This window comes from Argentina silus, assembly GCF_951799395.1.
Source record: "Argentina silus genome assembly, chromosome: 4".
NCBI classification, from domain to species: Eukaryota; Metazoa; Chordata; class Actinopteri; order Argentiniformes; family Argentinidae; genus Argentina; species Argentina silus.
In genome coordinates, this window is record NC_139658.1 from 1,442,895 (window position 1) to 1,461,103 (window position 18,209).

An 18,209-nucleotide genomic window follows, 5' to 3' on the forward strand; every position below is an offset into this window, starting at 1 on the left:
CCCGTCCTCCAATTTTTCCCTCCACCAGCCACCCCTACTCTACACAATGGGACGATGAAACAATGTGACTGACCCAGAAGGAGCCACGCAGTGTAACTTTCCAATGCTTGCAATCCATCACACCCTGCAGGCAGAGCCCCTAAGCAGGTACTGTATACTACATTAGGAATGCAATGTATTCTGCAGAACACTAAAAACAATGTCATACACCACTTAGATAGATGTCAACAGCATCATTAAATCTTGTGCTGGCAAGATTTTATCCTAAATATTATAGTTCAGGCCCAATTCAAAACAAAAGTCCTCTTGGCTAAAAAAGTGCACAACTCATCTTGGATTTTGATCAAGCAGAAAATGCACAATGTGAAACTAGTTCTGACACCTCAAGGTTTTTTCTTTCAGTGGGATGGATGGAGTGAGGAATGTAGCGATGGCTTTGAGGGACTTTTATGAGCCCGCTTCTGATCTCAGCCAGCAAATTCATTCTGCCCTTACTGAATAGATAACTTGTCAGGCCCTGCCTGAAGAGGAAGAAGTCAGCTTGGATTCATCAGTGATCTCTTCCATTTGACCTCTGCCAAGTTGCTTTGTAAAAGGACCTTTATGGAGGGTCAGAATGGAGATTGAGGACTACAGAGTGAATGTCAGGGTTTTGTATGTGTGTGAACTTGAGAAGGACAGTTCCTTTTTACTCCCATTGATTCAATACCGACGTCTACAGTAGCTAACTTTCTTCAACTCACTGGGGGCTTGATGGTGAAAGTTATGTATGCCATTTAAATAGCGAGATTGAATAACGAAGAGAGTGTATGTAGGAAAAGAGAGTGAAAAGAATTTCATTAGAAATATGGTGAAAAAATGCTTAATTCTCTTTATGTGAATTAACAAGTCCGTTTAAGCAATAAGTCAATGAAGAGAGTCCTATCTGTTTGAATGGAAAGGGAAATTAACTATTTTAATGGCAATTTTCCCTATGCTGTAAAACGAATTACCTTAGTCGCCCACTGACACATTGTTATTCAAATTATCATAGTATATAAAAAAGATAACACAATGTAATTCTTGACATTTGTAACGATTTAAATTAGGTTCATTGCACATGTCATAGTGTCCTTTGTCCTCAGATACAGTGCAGAAATGGTTCCATGGCATTACAGGGATAAAAACATGGAATGATGTGAATGGGCTAAAAGGTCAAATGTACCTGTATGCCCTACTTGTGCAAGTCTGTTAGTATACTGTGATCTCCAAGTCCCTATTAAAGACTCTGGGAGACAGAAAAACAGACAGTCAGTAGCCTACATAGCCTCCAACTATCTGTAGCCTACATTAACAAGCCCTAGAAATCCAGAGGCATATCTAGAGCACATAACATATACCTCTCAGCCAAATCCTGTTGTCTATTTCTTTGCCCTCCACACTTCATGTGAGGATGGCAGATGGCAGGTTGCTGGCTGCTATCAGAGAGATGGGATATGGAAATACAGGCAGCAAACAAACACCCCTTCAATAGTGTGAGTCGGAGTTCGCATGGATAGAAAAAGATTGGTGGAGGACAACTTTAGTCAGTCCACTTACAACATCTTTCATGTACTGTATTCAGGAGGTGCAAGGGATTTGTATTGAGTGACTCTCTTTCAACCTTAGTGCAGTCACCAGAAGTGTTCTGTAACATTGGAAAGTTCAGATCTCAGCATTACAGGGACATCAATGGGTCACATACAGTAAGTGAGGAAGTCTCAGATGTACAAACTGGTGCTATTACTATCATCTGAACAAAGCCTTTCAAAGGTGGGTGTAGAATACTTGATTTATTGAGCTAGCTTTTGAATGTGATTGTTCTTTGTTTTTATCAGTACTGTAGTAATAGGAGCAATTTATCAATATTTTGTGTTAGATAATGCTACCTATACAGGTTTAATACAGCATTACAATGACCAATTACAGTACCTGCAACTGCACTCATTTTCTTGTTGATGTATGAGTAGGTGTGTTCCTTCCTACCATGTAGTTAGTGACTGTCTGTCTTCATTTTTGTCCATGCACCACACCTGCATTCCAACATCAAAGAACATGTTCACAGGACAAAAAGGCAGTTGTCAAAACCAAGATTTTATAGTTGTCAGTCAGGTACATTTACTATACAGTATGTTCCAGCAAGTGACTCAATTCCTTCATAGTTTAGTAAGACTTGTAAATACAATTTAAGATCAACTCTTATATCAGCAAGTCCTCGTCTTGACTCAGAGATCTTATACTGCAGTCTAGGTGCAATGCAACAATATTTATGCTTGAGAAGTGAGGTAAGATACCTGGTAACACTTTAGCGGGTTTTATGGTTTGTAAGCAGTTTATAGCGATCAATTACCAATTTATAGATTGTTTATAACTCAGTAACAGTTATAACTCATTATTTACAAATGCCTGGGATTGGCCAACTCTATCTGCCTACTCAGAGGCGGGATGAATGGGCGGCGGCAGCAAGGTACTTCCCGCCCCGTGGGTGTGTTTAACGCACATTGGGGGCATTGCATCCACCTGCCAGCGCGTTTCCCCAACAGTCAGAAGCGCATACACTTTCTCAAGCGCCGTTGGCTGCGTGCTTAGACAATTTTCAGACCAGGAGGAATACTTCAAATCGTCTGTTTTAGGGAGCTGTCATACTGTGCTTGCCCACATCGTCTTGTCTTTGAATCGACACCAGATTGATTTGGTCAACATTTTTGTTTGAGCTGCACCTCATGCACACTGTGACGGCCAGTAAACACACCGCGCTCAGGTGTGCCTTAAGATAAAAACTGTCCTGCAACGGCACCGGAATCTTATACATTTTCACTTCGAGACGAAAACATAACGATTTCGTGGAATTTGTTGCTTCTTCGATGACTTGTAAGGTTGGACTCAAAGTTATTTGCGGAGAGTAGCAATATAGAGGTAAGTGTAATTGGTTATCAAAACATTTGTCCATGTACAGATAGGCCTGGTTTATTTGCGCACGCCGCACTTCACCTTATAAATACCGTGGAGGGAAAGGCTATGCCATACTGACCTTTCTCTGTCCGTTGGCACTGTAGTTTTCGCCTCTAAAAAACTTTGACAAAAGATAATTCGTTCTATCTTTAGGTATACTTAACAACTGTTGAACGTTTACTTGATGGGACCTACGAAAAATATTCGAATCATTACAAATATTAGGCTATTATTTTGAATCTAACAATGTGCGCTATTTGGCGATTTGGATATTTTATATTAACAAAACTTAGCAATCACAGAATTTCCCAAGAATAGTTTTGCTCTGGTTTATAGTATTGATTCTGTGCTCTCTTTAACAGTTCCCACCAAAATGTTTAGTTGCTTTGCTCCCTCTGTGGCTATGACTGTGATTAAGCATTATGAATTGATCAAATATGTGTTGATGTGATTTCTCACAAAAGTGTGTTGTGACAGATTTGTTCAGTACATTAAAAATCAATACGCGAGGCGAATGATATTTGACAGGTGAAATGATGCATAAAACCATTGTCTCAAGTTGTCAGGATAATTAATCAGATATTATTCCCGTTCATGTTGCAGTATGTTTATTTTTATTATTCTATGACAAAAACGACGACCATACTATAGGCTATCACAAAATCGGATAATTATTTGCATCTGATGTAGGAGCATACAAATGATTCAATGCCGTCTCCATCAGAATGTATGCAATCATTTTACACATAAAAAAGCATTCCTCTCTCCTCGGATATTAGGGGTCATTGCGCACAAAATACGAAGCCTTTTGAACACGATCCCTATAGCCCGCTGAATTTACAAGCAGAACTGGACCAAGTGAGGAGGGTTAGTGGCTTAAAGCAAGATTTAATGGTGGTTTTTACTGCCTTGCAACCTGTAAATCATGCTCAACATGTGGCGATTGTCTTGACTTACTCGATAAGTCAAGTTTGTAGTCTAGGCTAAGCTACATGTTGTCCAAAACAGAAGAGTTAATTAGCCTATCTCACCTCTAATTAACGATATTGATTCTTACATTCAATGTTTAGGGCAAAAACATGTAATGCTAAATACGGTTGTGAAAGACTGGATTTGGTCTATATGATGTGTATGTTAATGTGCACAATCTGATGATGAGAGGTAATTCTACTGACCCTAACTGTGCATAATATACACTTGCTGCACTTCACTTTCTACAAGAAATAACAAGAATGGGTTTTGGTGTAACCATAATTCCATTACAATGTACATGAAAGAAAGTGTGTGTGTGTGTGTGTGTGTGTGTGTGTGTGTGTGTGTGTGTGTGTGTGTGTGTGTAATTTGTAAATGGTCAGTTGTTTAGTTTCATTTGCTTGTGTAAAAGAATCGGCCCCTCACTCTAAATAAACAGCTGGACAGTTAACAAATTGCCTACAAATAGTTGAGGTTTGAACAGCTGGTTATACCCACCCAAATCAGACAGTTTGGTTTGAGGATCTCCTCTGTACTGTGTGGCTTTGGCTCTACTACTCTTGTGGAGTCAGTGTATGTGGTGAGGTTGCTCTTTACAGTGTGCATTCAAAGTGGCTTAGATTTAGTCAGTAATCCAGGATACATCTGATGCTCCTCTCGTCCTCTGGGAATTGAAAGGGGTTAGCCAGAGCACCCTGGGTTTATGGAATACATAGACATCTCTTACTGTTATTACTGTGGGTGGCAGTCTTGCCCCTTAGTGAAGTGAAATACACCACCTCTCAGGGAAGTAGTAGCCTAGCCTTTTGGCAATCCTAAAAATCGGGAGATAGTTTAAAGGTTAGTAGAGATTCCATGAGCCTGTGAGGTGAGCCATACCTCAACACCAGAGATCCATACTTTATGCTGATCATATGTACTGCACTGTGAAAGCAAGGCTCATTCTCACATAGTGTTCATTGGGGTTTGGCTGTCCAGAGCTTATTGCTGGTTGATGCCTGATTGTGGCTCCATGACCAAATTAGATCGCAATGTTATGGCTGTTTCAGTCAACAACTCTAGTTGTCCTGGCAAGACTCAGTATGATTGTCTGGAACCTCAATTATGCTTTTGTTGTAAAAGTGAGATTACATCAGTGACAAGGTGTTTCTTTTCTCACAGAATAATGTGAAGACAAGGTAGAACCTTAGGTTAGGTAACTCCGTAATTACAGAGTAGTGCACATAAATTGTCCGTCATGAAAGAGGAATGTGTTTGGTGTTCCTGTAAAAGAAAGGCTGCTTCCACCAGAGAACAATGACAGAGACCAGCTTGATCCTCTCAGCATTTTGTCACACAGTCAAATGTGACTTGGAATTGTTTATAAAGCTAAATGGTTGGATTCTCTCCACTTTCCAATGGTTTATGTTTTCTAAAGCTTTCAAAAAATCTGGATGTAATCCCTAAACGTCAGTGTTGTGTTGTGGAAGTTCACAGTGCATGAAAACATCTCTCACGAAGACTGCTATTGGTTTGGCATATTGTTTTGACAGAATTCTACTCTCACAGAGACTCTCATAGCGTATAACACATCTTTTGGCTTTTGAAGTTTCCTATGTAGTGTTGTGAGAATTGCTCCTCACTGTCTGTCCCTTGTGTCCTCCAGTGTTCTGTGATCCTTGCTCTGTGACTGGAGGTTTGTTCACCATGCTGCTGGACGGTCTGTGGACGGTCCACACCCTCCTGGCACTGGCTGGCTGGGCAGTGGGCTCTCAAATCGACCCCCATGCCGCACCCCGCGTCTTCATCTCCTTCAAAGGTAAGAGTCAAGCATTTAAGTTTATTTCTCTTCCTGCCACACCTCTTTACTGTATGTTCAGGGTTTGGGGAGGGTGGTACAGTATACAGTGTGTGATTGGAACGCCTATACTAAACTCTAAGTCTCTCATCCTCTCTTGGGTGTCCTCGTTTGAAGAATTGCTATTTTCTGCCACTCTGCGCTGTGTGTGTGTGTGTGTGTGTGTGTGTGTGTGTGTGTGTGTGTGTGTGTGTGTGACTGCTGATTTGATGATTAGATAAATGGGTTGATTGTGGCTTTGATAAGCGCTCTAGGTTTGAGAGGAGAACTTACAGCATAGTCAGACTCTCATGTTACACCGCAGAGTCGTCCTAGAGACCCCCTTAAACATCCTGGCATGGTAATGCTCAGCAGCTGCTTTCACTTGGGTACATTGTAAGAATAATTAAAAACATAAATAAAGACAGAAAAAAGCACTAATTGAGGTGAACCTAATTTGGCGAACCCATTTCTCCCCGTTAGAGAATCCTGAAAATAAGGTGTGTTTGAGATACAACAAAACCTGATTAGATTTTATATATATATTAGAAAATAATTGTAATACTAGTCATAGGTGTCAAACAAAAATTGCCTGTAGTATTATAGGATGTAATAACACTATCACGGTCATTATCAGATTGGGGTCTGGTTGCGGAGGGACACTGGTTGCAGAGGTGGGACAGGGATTGGGGGGTTTATGGGGTTTGGAGGGAGTGGGTATTACCAAGAGCAAATTGCCTGGATCAGCCAAGCAGAGAAACGTCCCCAAGGTCTGTCCTGCTCTAAGATCAAGCCTGCGATTAGCAGCTGGAGCAAAGCAAAGGGACTGAGCAATGCCCCCGTTTGCTTTGCTTCCCATTTCCCAGGGGCTCCACAGCACAAGTTGACTTAATTAAGTGGCCTGGCACAGTTCACTATTAAAGGCTTTTCCCCTCTTTAATCAAGACAGATTTAACACATCACTGAGCATATATCCAGAGCTCAGCATTTCTTTCATACTTTTTTTTTCTTCAAATATAATTTACCCAGTTCCCTACTTTGATATCTTCATTGTATGGATTGTATACTGAACTCTGTAAACAAGGTTGTTATTTTTTGTATGACTTGCTTTTCTAAGAATGGACTCACTTGGTAAGCATTTTTTTCGTGTTTGAAATTGTGGCCAAATTAGTTTTAATCATCTTGGAACAAGCATACTATAGCAATATTGTTTAGCTGACAACCAGGGTGGGAAACCTGGCTCTCTTGCTTACCTGGTTGTTTTCTTCCCCAGTCAAGATACATTTCACAGTCTATTGATTCTGCTTTTCTCCAAAGCTCTGGAGGAAACCTTTTCCCCCTTCAATATTGTGATTCACCGTTTTAATTGGTTTTGAGTCCCATGTTAACCTTTTCTTGGCAAACTAGCTGCACTTTCCTCATTGTTTTATAGTATTTTCATTCCTCACTTAAGATGGAGGGATACATTTAGCATTGGCCTGCAACGTAGCTGATTATTTTTATGGACCATGGTTACTAGATTGTTGGCAAAAAGGTTTAAACATTTTCCTCAAGACATACTTAGAAGTCTTTACACGCTCTAAGAGGTTGTGGCTATGAGCTTTGACACTGCAAACATGTTTTGCTTAGATGATTATCATTATAAAGGTGCTGTATCACATTAAAAGTAACCCATATTAAAATATACCATATACTATTGAGCCATAACTGTAAATCAAGAACCTCTTAATTGTTTTTTTCCTTCCCCTTGTTTTGTGTGTCAGTGAAATGTTTCCCAGGGGGATGCCATCTATCATGAAGGGTCAGGTCTACTGAATGTCCATGAAATGTACGACAGATGTGGGACAGATTTAATTTTGTAGCATTCTTATGTCTCCAAGATAATACATTAATTGGAAATCGTTGCATACTGTATGTTTTGGAGTTTTCATTTGGTTGATATTAACCACAATAGTGAGGATTTTGTAGTTGTTAACTCCCCTGTGTAGCTATCAAGAGGATGAGGTAATAGCCTTGAGAGTAGACTTCGATCAGGCTTATCACCGTCTTGTGCACTGATCACAGTGAGGGAAAGGACGTAGATAGCAGGAGGTATGAAGTCTGCTTTAGTTTAGACAGCTAATAGGTATCTGTGTAATCAATACCTGGCGACCCTTAAATGGCCAACCTAATTGTAGCATAAAAAGAGGAGGGAGAGCATAGTGAGTCACCATAGATAATCAATTGCAAGGGGGTAGTTCAGACAAGACCAATGTCGCCAGCAAACCCCAAGAGGGGAATGTCTGCTCCCTCCTGTCTTTCAGAAGTCAGACTCAACCTGGAAAAAAAAACATTCGTTTGAGCCCTCTCCCCATGACAGTATTATAAGATCAAAGGTGAGTTTGGTGCCAGTGCAGTTTTGTAGTGGTATTTTGGAATTCTTCCCTATACCTAATTGTGCTCCTATGCCAAGATAAAATATTCATTTCTATAGTGTTTGAACTCGACAACCACAAGCACACAGTTCTATATGTACAGTATGTGATGTTGAGTGTAAAGGCAACTCCAGATTGTTTTTTATTGGAGAAACTAACACTAAGCCAACACATTTTGTAAAGCTTACCACCATTGAAGTGGAAGCCAATGAATTACCATGCAAAAGGATTGTGTGACAGAATACAGTGTTCTGTGTGATGCTGCTAAGTAATTGTTTACATGTACGGGTACCTTGTAAATCCAACAGATTTATCTGTGTCGTTTTTCAGATTACCCCTCCTATATCACATCTTGAAAATACCCGTGGAGAATGACAAATCATTTCAATGAACAAATGCACTGCTAGGCATTGCTCCAAGTAAGTTTTAGCCAATATGTTTTGATATGAATTCCTCTGAATCGTAGCTAAATGTAACCTTGCTGTTGTTGGCCCATATTCTCCCTCTGACATATTTGAGTTCATGTATTCAAGGAGATTCCTATCTAAATCCATGCTTATGGCTCTTTCCGCTATTACCACACATAAACCCTGCAAAAAACAACCACTAATTTTTCTCAAATAATACATCATATTTTCTATTATTCAATTTGATTGGAAAGCCGTTGCATATGCTGTTTCTATTTGTTAAGCGACAAAGTGTGAGTTGAAAGCAATTACTGCCTATTGAGAGGCCCTGAGCCTCCAGCTCTTTACATATGTCTGATAAGATAAAGAGGCAGCAAGTAAACATTCATTACGAATAAACAAAGGCACAGGGTTAAGAGTCAATATCGTATCTGGACCAAGACTAGCTATATAGGAGACGTAGTCCTCTCTTGCACCATCTCCAGTGCTCTCTGTTACCCACGGTCTGCCTATCACCTTTTCTTAGAGTTAATAACATTTTAAACAGCTGTTCACCAGTGTAGCCCATGGAATTATGGATCATTGTGGGAATGCACAGAAAAGCCCCTTTAAATGTCATGACATCACATCAGATTACTCCCCCCACTGGCATACAAGGCCAAATCCACTGGAAGGAGCAGGGATGTGGGTTAATGTTACCACCACGGTCGGCCACAGCACTGGCAGTGTACTGTAGGTGGCATCAGGAGGAAGCTACAGTACACTGCCCTCTTCTTTCATTCACACTTCTCCTCTGCATCCTCCCCGTAAGGAATAGCAGCAACTTCTATATTTACTCTCCAGCTCAAGACTTTGTCTATTTTGGGTACCGGCTGGGGCTAGAAACTCCCCTTCAGGGTTAAACGCCCTGCCCTTAGGAATCCATGTGCCCTTGAAGCTACAGTAGTAATGTGCCCGAGATGTTATTATTCACCAGTGTTTTTCTCCTTTGATGCCTGGGAAACGGAAACAATAAAAGGGGAGGGTTAAATGTTAAAGTGTGAAAAAAAGCAGCTTAGCACTGTTTGTCCATCTGTGCTTTAACAAATACGTGTTTTCCTGTTTATGAAGCCTCCAGCTGATCTCCCAACGATGCCCTCTCATTGACATTAGTCAATGTTTAAGCCATTATTAGAGCCAGGCACACAATAGGCCCAGTGTTCACTACCTCCCTCCTCAGCTCAGAGAGGAATACATTAGAGGACAGAATTCTCTTATCCTAAACTCTCTGTTATCACCGCTGACCTGATTATACATGACAGCATGTTACTGCTGTTGGGTATTGATTATATCACTGCTGCTGACTGTTTGAAGTGTGACAATTAAATGTCCTCAGAAGATCAGGGGAAAAAAGGGGCCAACTGGCTGTGTAGGTTAAAGCAATGTGATCTACTGTACTCAAGGCGATCCATCTCTGGTAGCTCCCCTGGACAGCTTCCAGCGCATACCTGTCTCTCCCTGTCTCTCTCTGTTCCCTGATATGCATGACACCTCAAGCAGTCATGCACAGCCACAACTCAACACTGACTGGGGTCATGGTGCTCCACTCTTGAACCACAAGAGATACTTAACCCATTAAACCACTGGCCTAGTATTCTGTATCAAACATTTGGCTGTATTCTCTAATTACTGTTAGCAAGCCTGGGTGCCTATTCCTGTGGTGGAGAGGTAATGACTGACAAAGCATTGAAAAAAACACTATTACTTTGGCCATGACTCAGACCTCAGTTTCTCCCCACAGCAGCTATATTTAGTGTGAAACGCTGTTCTACACTAACAGGCATACAGCGCTCATTTGTAATGCAGTGGTTAACCATTGAACAGAGGCCGCTGGGTGCTGGTGGTGGCTAAGTGGAAACGCAGCCTGGACTTGGCCTTCTCTCTGGTTTGTGGTTTTGGAATTATGATCTACTCTTGAGTGTCACATTAACACACACACACACACACACACACACACACACACACACACACACACACACACACACACACACACACACAAACCTCCTGGTGTCTTAAAAGCATTTTGTGCCTGTACAGTACAGTTAACAGTCTGTGTGTGTGTGTGTGTGTGTGTGTGTGTGTGTGTGTGTGTGTGTGTGTGTGTGTGTGTGTCTGTGTCTGTGTCTGTGTGTGTGTGTGTGTGTGTGTGTGTGTGTGTGTGTGTGTGTAAGAGAGTGTGTGTGTTAAGCACTTAGAGACTGCTGCGAGGTGTAGCTGGAGCATCTGTGTTCCAAAAACACTGTTAATCCTCCACTGTGTTCCACATGACCTACCATAGCCTACAGGAGGGAGTGGAGGGGAGGGAAGGATGGCGTGAGTACCCTCCACTTAGTGTGTGGGAGGCATACCAACAGTAGCTCTCTCTGGCTTAGTAATTAACCCAAACTATGTGTAAATCTGCTGGACCCAGTGCCAGAGCAGCATCCTGTAGAGGGCAGGATTAGGATTAGGGGCATCGCATTACCCTTATGCGATGCCCACTCAGGTGGTGTGTTAGAGAGGTGCGTGATTCCAGATTGGTAATGTGTGGAGGTACAGCACAGCAGTCACAATGTCATTTCATATCTGTGTCAGCCACCCATCATTACTGTAGCCCTCCCATTTTATTCTGATGCCGCTGGTGCAGGAATATCTGTTCTGCTCACTCCTCTTCATGAGTTTGGTTGTTAAATGCACACAGGCATTTTTACGACTTGTCCATGAATTGCCGTCATTGTAGTGGAGGGTGTCTAGCAGGCTGGCCTGGAACCTCATTTCACATGTGCCTCATGCCATGTGGCCATGAGGCTTAAAAAATATATGGATCAAAATCCACTTGGGTGGTCTTCACTTTTGATGCAGAGCTACGGTTGGGAACAATCAATGGCATTTAGTCATTCAGGGCCAGTTGGGCCCGGCCCCACCAGCAAATGGCGCTGTTGTGCGAATTAAGCATCACCCTTGTCATATAATTTTATCTTCATATCCTATCGTTAGCAATTTGAATATATATAAAAATCTTTGGTTAATGAAACATTCAGTTTATTTTCCTTGAGTATGGAAGCTCTGAAAGGCTGTTTTCCGCAGCTGGCTGGCTGGCATAGTGCTACTGTTAAACTCCAGGAATTTTGGGCAGAACTACAAGTGAAAATTACGTTACCACGAGTGGCCGCTAGGTTTTACGGCATGCCCACCAGACGTCCAGATGGCCGATTCCCCTGGTTGGGAAGGATTCTCCTTGGAATTCGGTTGGAGTTAGCAATTTCTTACACATCTGAGCTCAGTAGCTGGATGGTACTGTAGATACTGATAATGTTTCTCCTACTCTCTGTTTCATGGTGTGTGTGTGTGTGTGTGTGTGTGTATGTGTGTATGTGTATGTGTGTGTGTGTGTGTGTGTGTGTGTGTGTGTGTGTGTGTGTGTGTGTGTGTGTGTGTGTGTATGTGTGTGAGTAAGTGTGTAAACAGATTCCCTGGAGGCACAGGAGACTACACAGGTCCAATCCCCTCTGTTTTCGGCAGGGACCCTAACTCTCAGACCGCATCGCATATTATTCTGGGGAGGGAAACTGAAGGTGACAGCGTGTCATCTAAATATAGCCCTTGTCGTCTTGGGTGCACAGTTTCCTGGTGCAGTGCCCTCTCTCCCTCTCCCACTCCCTCACTCCTCTCTTCTCTCTCCTCCATTGACAAGGGAATGGCAATAAATGCACATGGAGCGGAGTGTTTGGCATTCCTGGAGTGGCAGTGGTACTCTCTTTTAGCATACACAGGAAAAGAGTTGTTGAGAGAGTGTGGTGTTCCCTCTGTGGTCAGACTTTCACCTGTGGACATCCGCCTGGGTCTGGTTACTGATTCTGTCAGAGCCTCGCCTCGATTGAAACTGAGATCCTCCCCAAAAAGACATAGCCAACGTTGTCCGTCTGTCTCCTCTTTCACGGCCATGTTGTTGCATCTGTTGCCCCTCGCCTTTCCATACTGGAAAATACCATCCAAATCATCCAGATACTATGAATCACTTTTTCCCCACCAGCAGGGCCTGGACCCATTTGTTTTTTATTTAAAAATGTGCACACATTCAAATAGAGACAGAAAAGGAGAACCAGACTGGTAATTAAAAGCAGACCAGAACATATGTTAGCCTTTGATATTACTAAGACTACACTGTGTTTTACAGAGAAACATGTATGGACATTTTGAAGGGTAAATGATGGCACATGTTGCAAAATGGATTGTACTGTAGGACTGTGCTTCATTGTTTTCTTTAATCATAATGGGTACCATGGCTGTTTTCAGTGGAGACCCTCTTCTGTAGTTTCATGCAGGCTGGAAGCTTAGTTAATCCTAACTCCCATTGGATAGGATAGGAATTCCTTCAGATTGAGAGAACTGTGTGTTGCTACTCAATAAACAAGCATAAGGTTCAACCTGTATCTGAAGCTTGGATAGTCTCAAATAAGTTTGTCTCCATTTGTCCGACAAAATGTTCTAGACATTGATGGAGTATTTAGATTTCCCAGAACTGACCTTTCCAAACAGGCTGTTCAGGCTAAACTGGAGCAGTGAGTTTACAACACACCCCATAGGGTTTCACCCTCCAAGGTCACTCTTTTCTAGGTGGCATAATTGAGACTTCCTGTGGGATTTGGTGGCTTTTCTCACCAGCGAAAACAGAGCATTAGTACCTACTGGATAAACAGGTCTTGGGAGCCGCCTGGCTTTGTCCCGTCTCCCCGCTGCTCAGTAACTGTTCTGAACACGGTGTATTCTTAGATGTTATGTTGCCTCTGTGGCAGATTAAGGCGTCAGGTAGAGTTAAAAGTCTAGACGGATTAGATGCTGATGTGTGACGTGTGCATAGACACACCTTAAGTTCGGAGGGCTACTTGGCCTCTACACAGAGAGGGAGCATACATAAGTGGTAACTGCAGTAGGGGAAATAAAATCAGTATGTACTATTTTGTCACAATGAAAAGTAAATGATGATTATGAATGACTCAGTCAGCGATCAGAAAGAGAGAAAGAGAGTGCCACGCTGTGACTCAGCCAGCAATCAAGTGCAGCTTGACTGAGCCGTGACCTTATAGTGCTCCTTTGTCTCTTGGATCCAGAGACTGAGAGAACATGGCTCCAAAGCTTGTCAGCCGCTCATTACCAGAATGGTACGTGACAGCATCCAAGTGCTCACTTAGATCAAGAGGCCAGGGTCACACTTACTGTACTGCTGTACTGAGCATAGGGACATGAAGGCGAGGGGGTAATGAACGGGAAAAAAGTATGTATTTTAAGATGTGAAGTGGCAGTAAGTGAGCAATACTTGTGTGATGAATATGTAGCGGTTGTTATGAAATATTACTCTTTTTGGGGTTCCCTCAGGGAATCTATCTCTGGGTTCATTTCTGGATGAGAAGAGTCATAGTCATGTATTGCTCTTGGTTGGAACAGCAGTCTGATATATTTACCAGTTAGCAGGCCTAACTGGCTAAATCTAAAACGTGCCTCTCTCAGCCCGATGAGGAACATGATGAGGGTTAACGATTATTTCCTCAGAAGATTAGTCCAGCTCGATTATCCATTGATTTAGGTTTGTGGCTTGTATCTCAGGTGTAACATGGGGTATGATGGACCTCGGGTGTATGATGGCAGCCCCTTGACACGCATATCCTTTCTCCCGAGAGGTCAGCTATGTGGGAGATCCTCAGAAAGGTCAGGTTGGAGGGCCTGACCCTGGTTGGGGAGGTCAAGGACACTCTCAGCACCATCATTTCTCACCCTCTGTCAGTGTGAGATTCTGTTACTGAGGTGTCTCTGTGCTCAGACTGGGACCAGCATGTAGTCACCCAGCTGAGTTATGAGAGAGGGAGAGAGCAGAGTTTAGACCTCAACCAAGTGGGTTCAGCTGAGTTTGACCTCAGGAGTAACCTGACTGTTAAAATGGTAAACTCCACACGACATGTGTACCAAATGTATGTGTATAATGCAACCTAGCAGCTAGCGGTCATGGGCTACCATAAATTAAAAGGCAAGTCAAAGTGTTTCCCAAGGCAGGCAAAGTATGTAGACAAATAGCTGCAATATGGAAAATATGTAATTGTATCATTTTCAGGGGAAGGCTTCTGATCCGGCCAAGCATATTTTTCACATGCAGATTAAATTGCTATCAGCATTCCTCCCACTAGTTCTCTCCTTGTGCCTTTTCTTCCCGCCTCCACCACACCACTTCAACTGGTCAGTTGTCGTCATTTATCATATCCCTCTTTGGAGAAGGGGAAATGAAGCCATTAGGTAGACACAATGTGATGAGTACGAACCACAAGAGCACTCAGGCATAATACGATGCATACGCTTTGATGCCTTTGTGGTGTGGCGTTTTTGAAATGCTGATTTTTTTGTTTTGCCATTGCTGCCTCATGCATGTTGGTGGAGTAGGTGTTAATTGTTATGTGAGGCTTGGCCAGGGCCTTGCTCTCAGCCCCCACTGCTGTGTTTTTGTTTTTGCCCTATCTTTCCAAAGCCCCCCTGCGGTGGTGCCTCCTCTCCATTGGGCGAGGGTGTGAAAAGGGGGACCCCGGCATGCATTGTTGTTGTTGTTGTTTGGTGTCGCCCACACACTGTTCCCCCTGTGAAGGTCCTGAAGGCCTCTATAGCCACAGGGGCGTTTGTGTAGGTTTGCCTTCCATTCACAGAAGTTCATTCACATTCTGGGAGACCTGGGGGTGGGCGTCATACTGGCATCAGGCCTTTTTTGTCAATGAATGCCCAGCACAGCATCCCACAGGCCTCTCTCTGTGCAGCCTATACATTCTTTAGCCTGGAGCCAGAGAGCACTGTTTTGGAGATGCAAGGTTAGACAGCAGTTTTGAATTTAGGTGAAAAATGAGGTCCCAGGATAGACATAATGTGGTGCTGGGATTGTTTACACTCTCCCCCCCTGGCTGGCATATTGCCATGTCAACACTGAGCTGTGTGTTGCAATTTGACATATTTGTGGATTATGGGTGTGAGGGGAAATGTTTTTGAAACTGTTTGGCAATGAAGTGACGTAATGCACTCTGTTAAATCATTCAGTACAGTTCTGAACCCCTGGCTTTTTCATTGTTATTTGCACTGGCCGCTGAGCTCTCTCTGTCGATTCTCTGACCTCCCTTCATGAACAAGATACACTGCAAAACTGAGCTCAGCAAAAGCTTCTCATTGTTTTACAAATCTAGAAACTGGAGGGGGTTTACTATGTTAAGTCCCTGTTTGACTTCTTAACTCAGCTGCTTGTTTCCCCGCTTACCCTTTGAATGGGGGGTTAATGAATACTTTATTGCCACTTTACTCTGTGTTTCTCAGTGACCGTATTTAATTTCCCCCCTAGAGATGTCCCGTGGCGTTTCCCAGAGTATCGGGACAGCCTCTTTTGCATTTCCTTTCTGTGAGAAGACAAATGCGGGCCCAGAGTCCGAGAAGAACCACTCACTCATACGCACAGAGAGAGAGAGAGAGAGAGAGAGAGAGAGAGAGAGAGAGAGAGAGAGAGAGAGAGAGAGAGAGAGAGAGAGAGAGAGAGAGAGAGAGAGAGAGAGAGAGAGAGAGAGAGAGAGAGAGAGAGAGAGAGAGAGAGAGAGAGAGGCTAGTATAGGATTACAATCTCACACTCCTCCACAGACAGACTCTGTGTCGGTCCACAGACTCCCTCTTGGGCTACAGTGTGGATCAGGTTTCATCCACAGTTGTCTCCCTTCACTTGCCTAGTTTTGACATGTTTATGCTGTATCATCCAGGATGTGAATACAGGGTAGGGAGTTGGGGGGGGGGGGGGGAACAGGGTGAGAGATGGAGAGACAGAAAGTGTAAACGAGTAAAGGAGAATATGGAGTGAATGAGCTGTCCAAGGCAGAGCAGTGGGAGTAGCCTATTGGCATTGGGCTGTATCCTTGTCTCTCTAACTGTACACTGTGGGCCGTGGCTGCATGCTGTCACTTCCCTGGAGTTCTATACTACTGTGTAATCAGGCGACCGTCCATGTGTTTGTCACCATTGAGGTTTTATTTCGACTGCTTTAGTGCCAGTATGAACAAACTACTCAACTCAAAAACTCATGCTTTTTCACCATTGGGGGACACATATCATCACCCCCTTAGTAATGTTCTCTTTCTCTGCCTCCGCTGAGAAAATAAAAAACACGTAACTCTGTCAGTTGGAATTAAATGGTGTAACGTGACTGTGGTAGCTATTTGCTATTTTAATCTCTGTAATTAGGTAAATTGTACCTCCTTTTTCCGTCATGGAGGATGGGTGAGTGTGACCATAGAAGGGTGCTAGGGTGGATCCCTGAGCTCACCTCTGTCTCTCTCTGGACCCCTGAGTGAGCGATGGCTTTTTAATGGGCCCCTCTCAGCAGAAATACAGTTGTGCTGGTGAAACCTTCCCAGGGGAATTCTAAAGAGAGGAGAGTCAAAAAGAGCAGCGGCAAATAAGCACCTCTTCCTGTTTTCTTAAACGTGAAAGCAGCATTGAGTAAATGTAATTGATTGGAACTAATTAGCGGTGCAGAGATAAACAATGGTGAGTGGAGATGCAGCGGTTTTAATGACACACCAGGGGATGGGAATGCACAGTGGAATTAACTCTTCAACATCCCTGATGAGACAAGCTCAAGTTAAAAGGGCAATGTAGTTCGGTATGTGTGTGTATTTGTGTATTTGTGTGTTTGTGTGTTTGTGTGATGTACTTCACAGCACTGGGAGACTTACTGGCCATGCTAGTGAATGTGGAAATCTAAGGAGTTTGGATTATTGAGTGGAATATTATTTCCAAAACCCTTTCCAAAAATATTTTTGGGGTGGAAAATAAATTGTTTTTGAATGCTGGTTCTGTAACTGCTGTCAATGCTCCAGATGAAATGAAACGGACAACTTGAGTGAGTGGGCATCATTTAATCAACGCGTCATTTAATCAAAATGTATAAATCTTATTAATTGTAGTGCTGTCCATAATTTATTTGCTATGATATTCTACAAGGATTCAGCACCCGAACAGTACTTTCGAATATCTTTTGAGTAAACACATTGTTTCTATAATTTATTCTTTGATCTTGCCTATTCTTTACTCTGGACTAAGTAGATGCAGGTTCTCAGCTCTATGACAATGTCTCTATGATCGAGTCAGGGTTTATGATAGAGTCATGGGCTCTTGAGGAGCAGTGGTGACCTCGAGGAGTCTTATAAGGGCCTGTTAGATAACTCTCTACACTCGACTCTACTCCTGCTGTCTTTGTTAATCAGCATTACACAGGGATTGTGTTGCTATGGTGAGAGGGGAAGTGGATGTGTATGGTGGGTAAGGCAGGATTATTAACAGAGACAGAAGCTCACCTGCTACACTGCTCTTAGCCCATGCCTGTCCCTGCCAGCTAGCACTCTCCATGCCCCATGCCAGTTAGCTTTGCCAGGCCCAGTACAGGCCTAGTTCTGTTTAAGAGCTGGAAAAAATAACCGGCACAAATTAATAAGAGGGGATGGCAAGGCTGTGGATCTCCAAATAACTCAGAAGTGACTTTATTATGATTCCACTGTTATGATTTATGTGGTTTTATTAGAAAAGAGAAAGAGTATCTTGTGGTGG

At 42.9% G+C, this 18,209-nt stretch overlaps 1 protein-coding gene across 4 annotated transcripts in view; it reads left to right on the forward strand.

The window, feature by feature from the left end:
* Positions 1-2,579: 2,579 nt before the first annotated feature.
* Positions 2,580-18,209, forward strand: part of LOC310803499 (semaphorin-3F-like) — a 56,360-nt gene continuing 40,730 nt past the window's right edge. For all 4 annotated transcript variants that reach the window (XM_083668293.1, XM_083668292.1, XM_083668295.1 and 1 more), the window contains exons 1-2: positions 2,580-2,934; positions 5,588-5,740. In XM_083668293.1, coding sequence (XP_083524419.1) covers positions 5,629-5,740 — 112 coding nt within the window. In that variant the 5' untranslated portion in view covers positions 2,580-2,934; positions 5,588-5,628. The remainder of the gene's footprint in view (positions 2,935-5,587; positions 5,741-18,209) is intronic.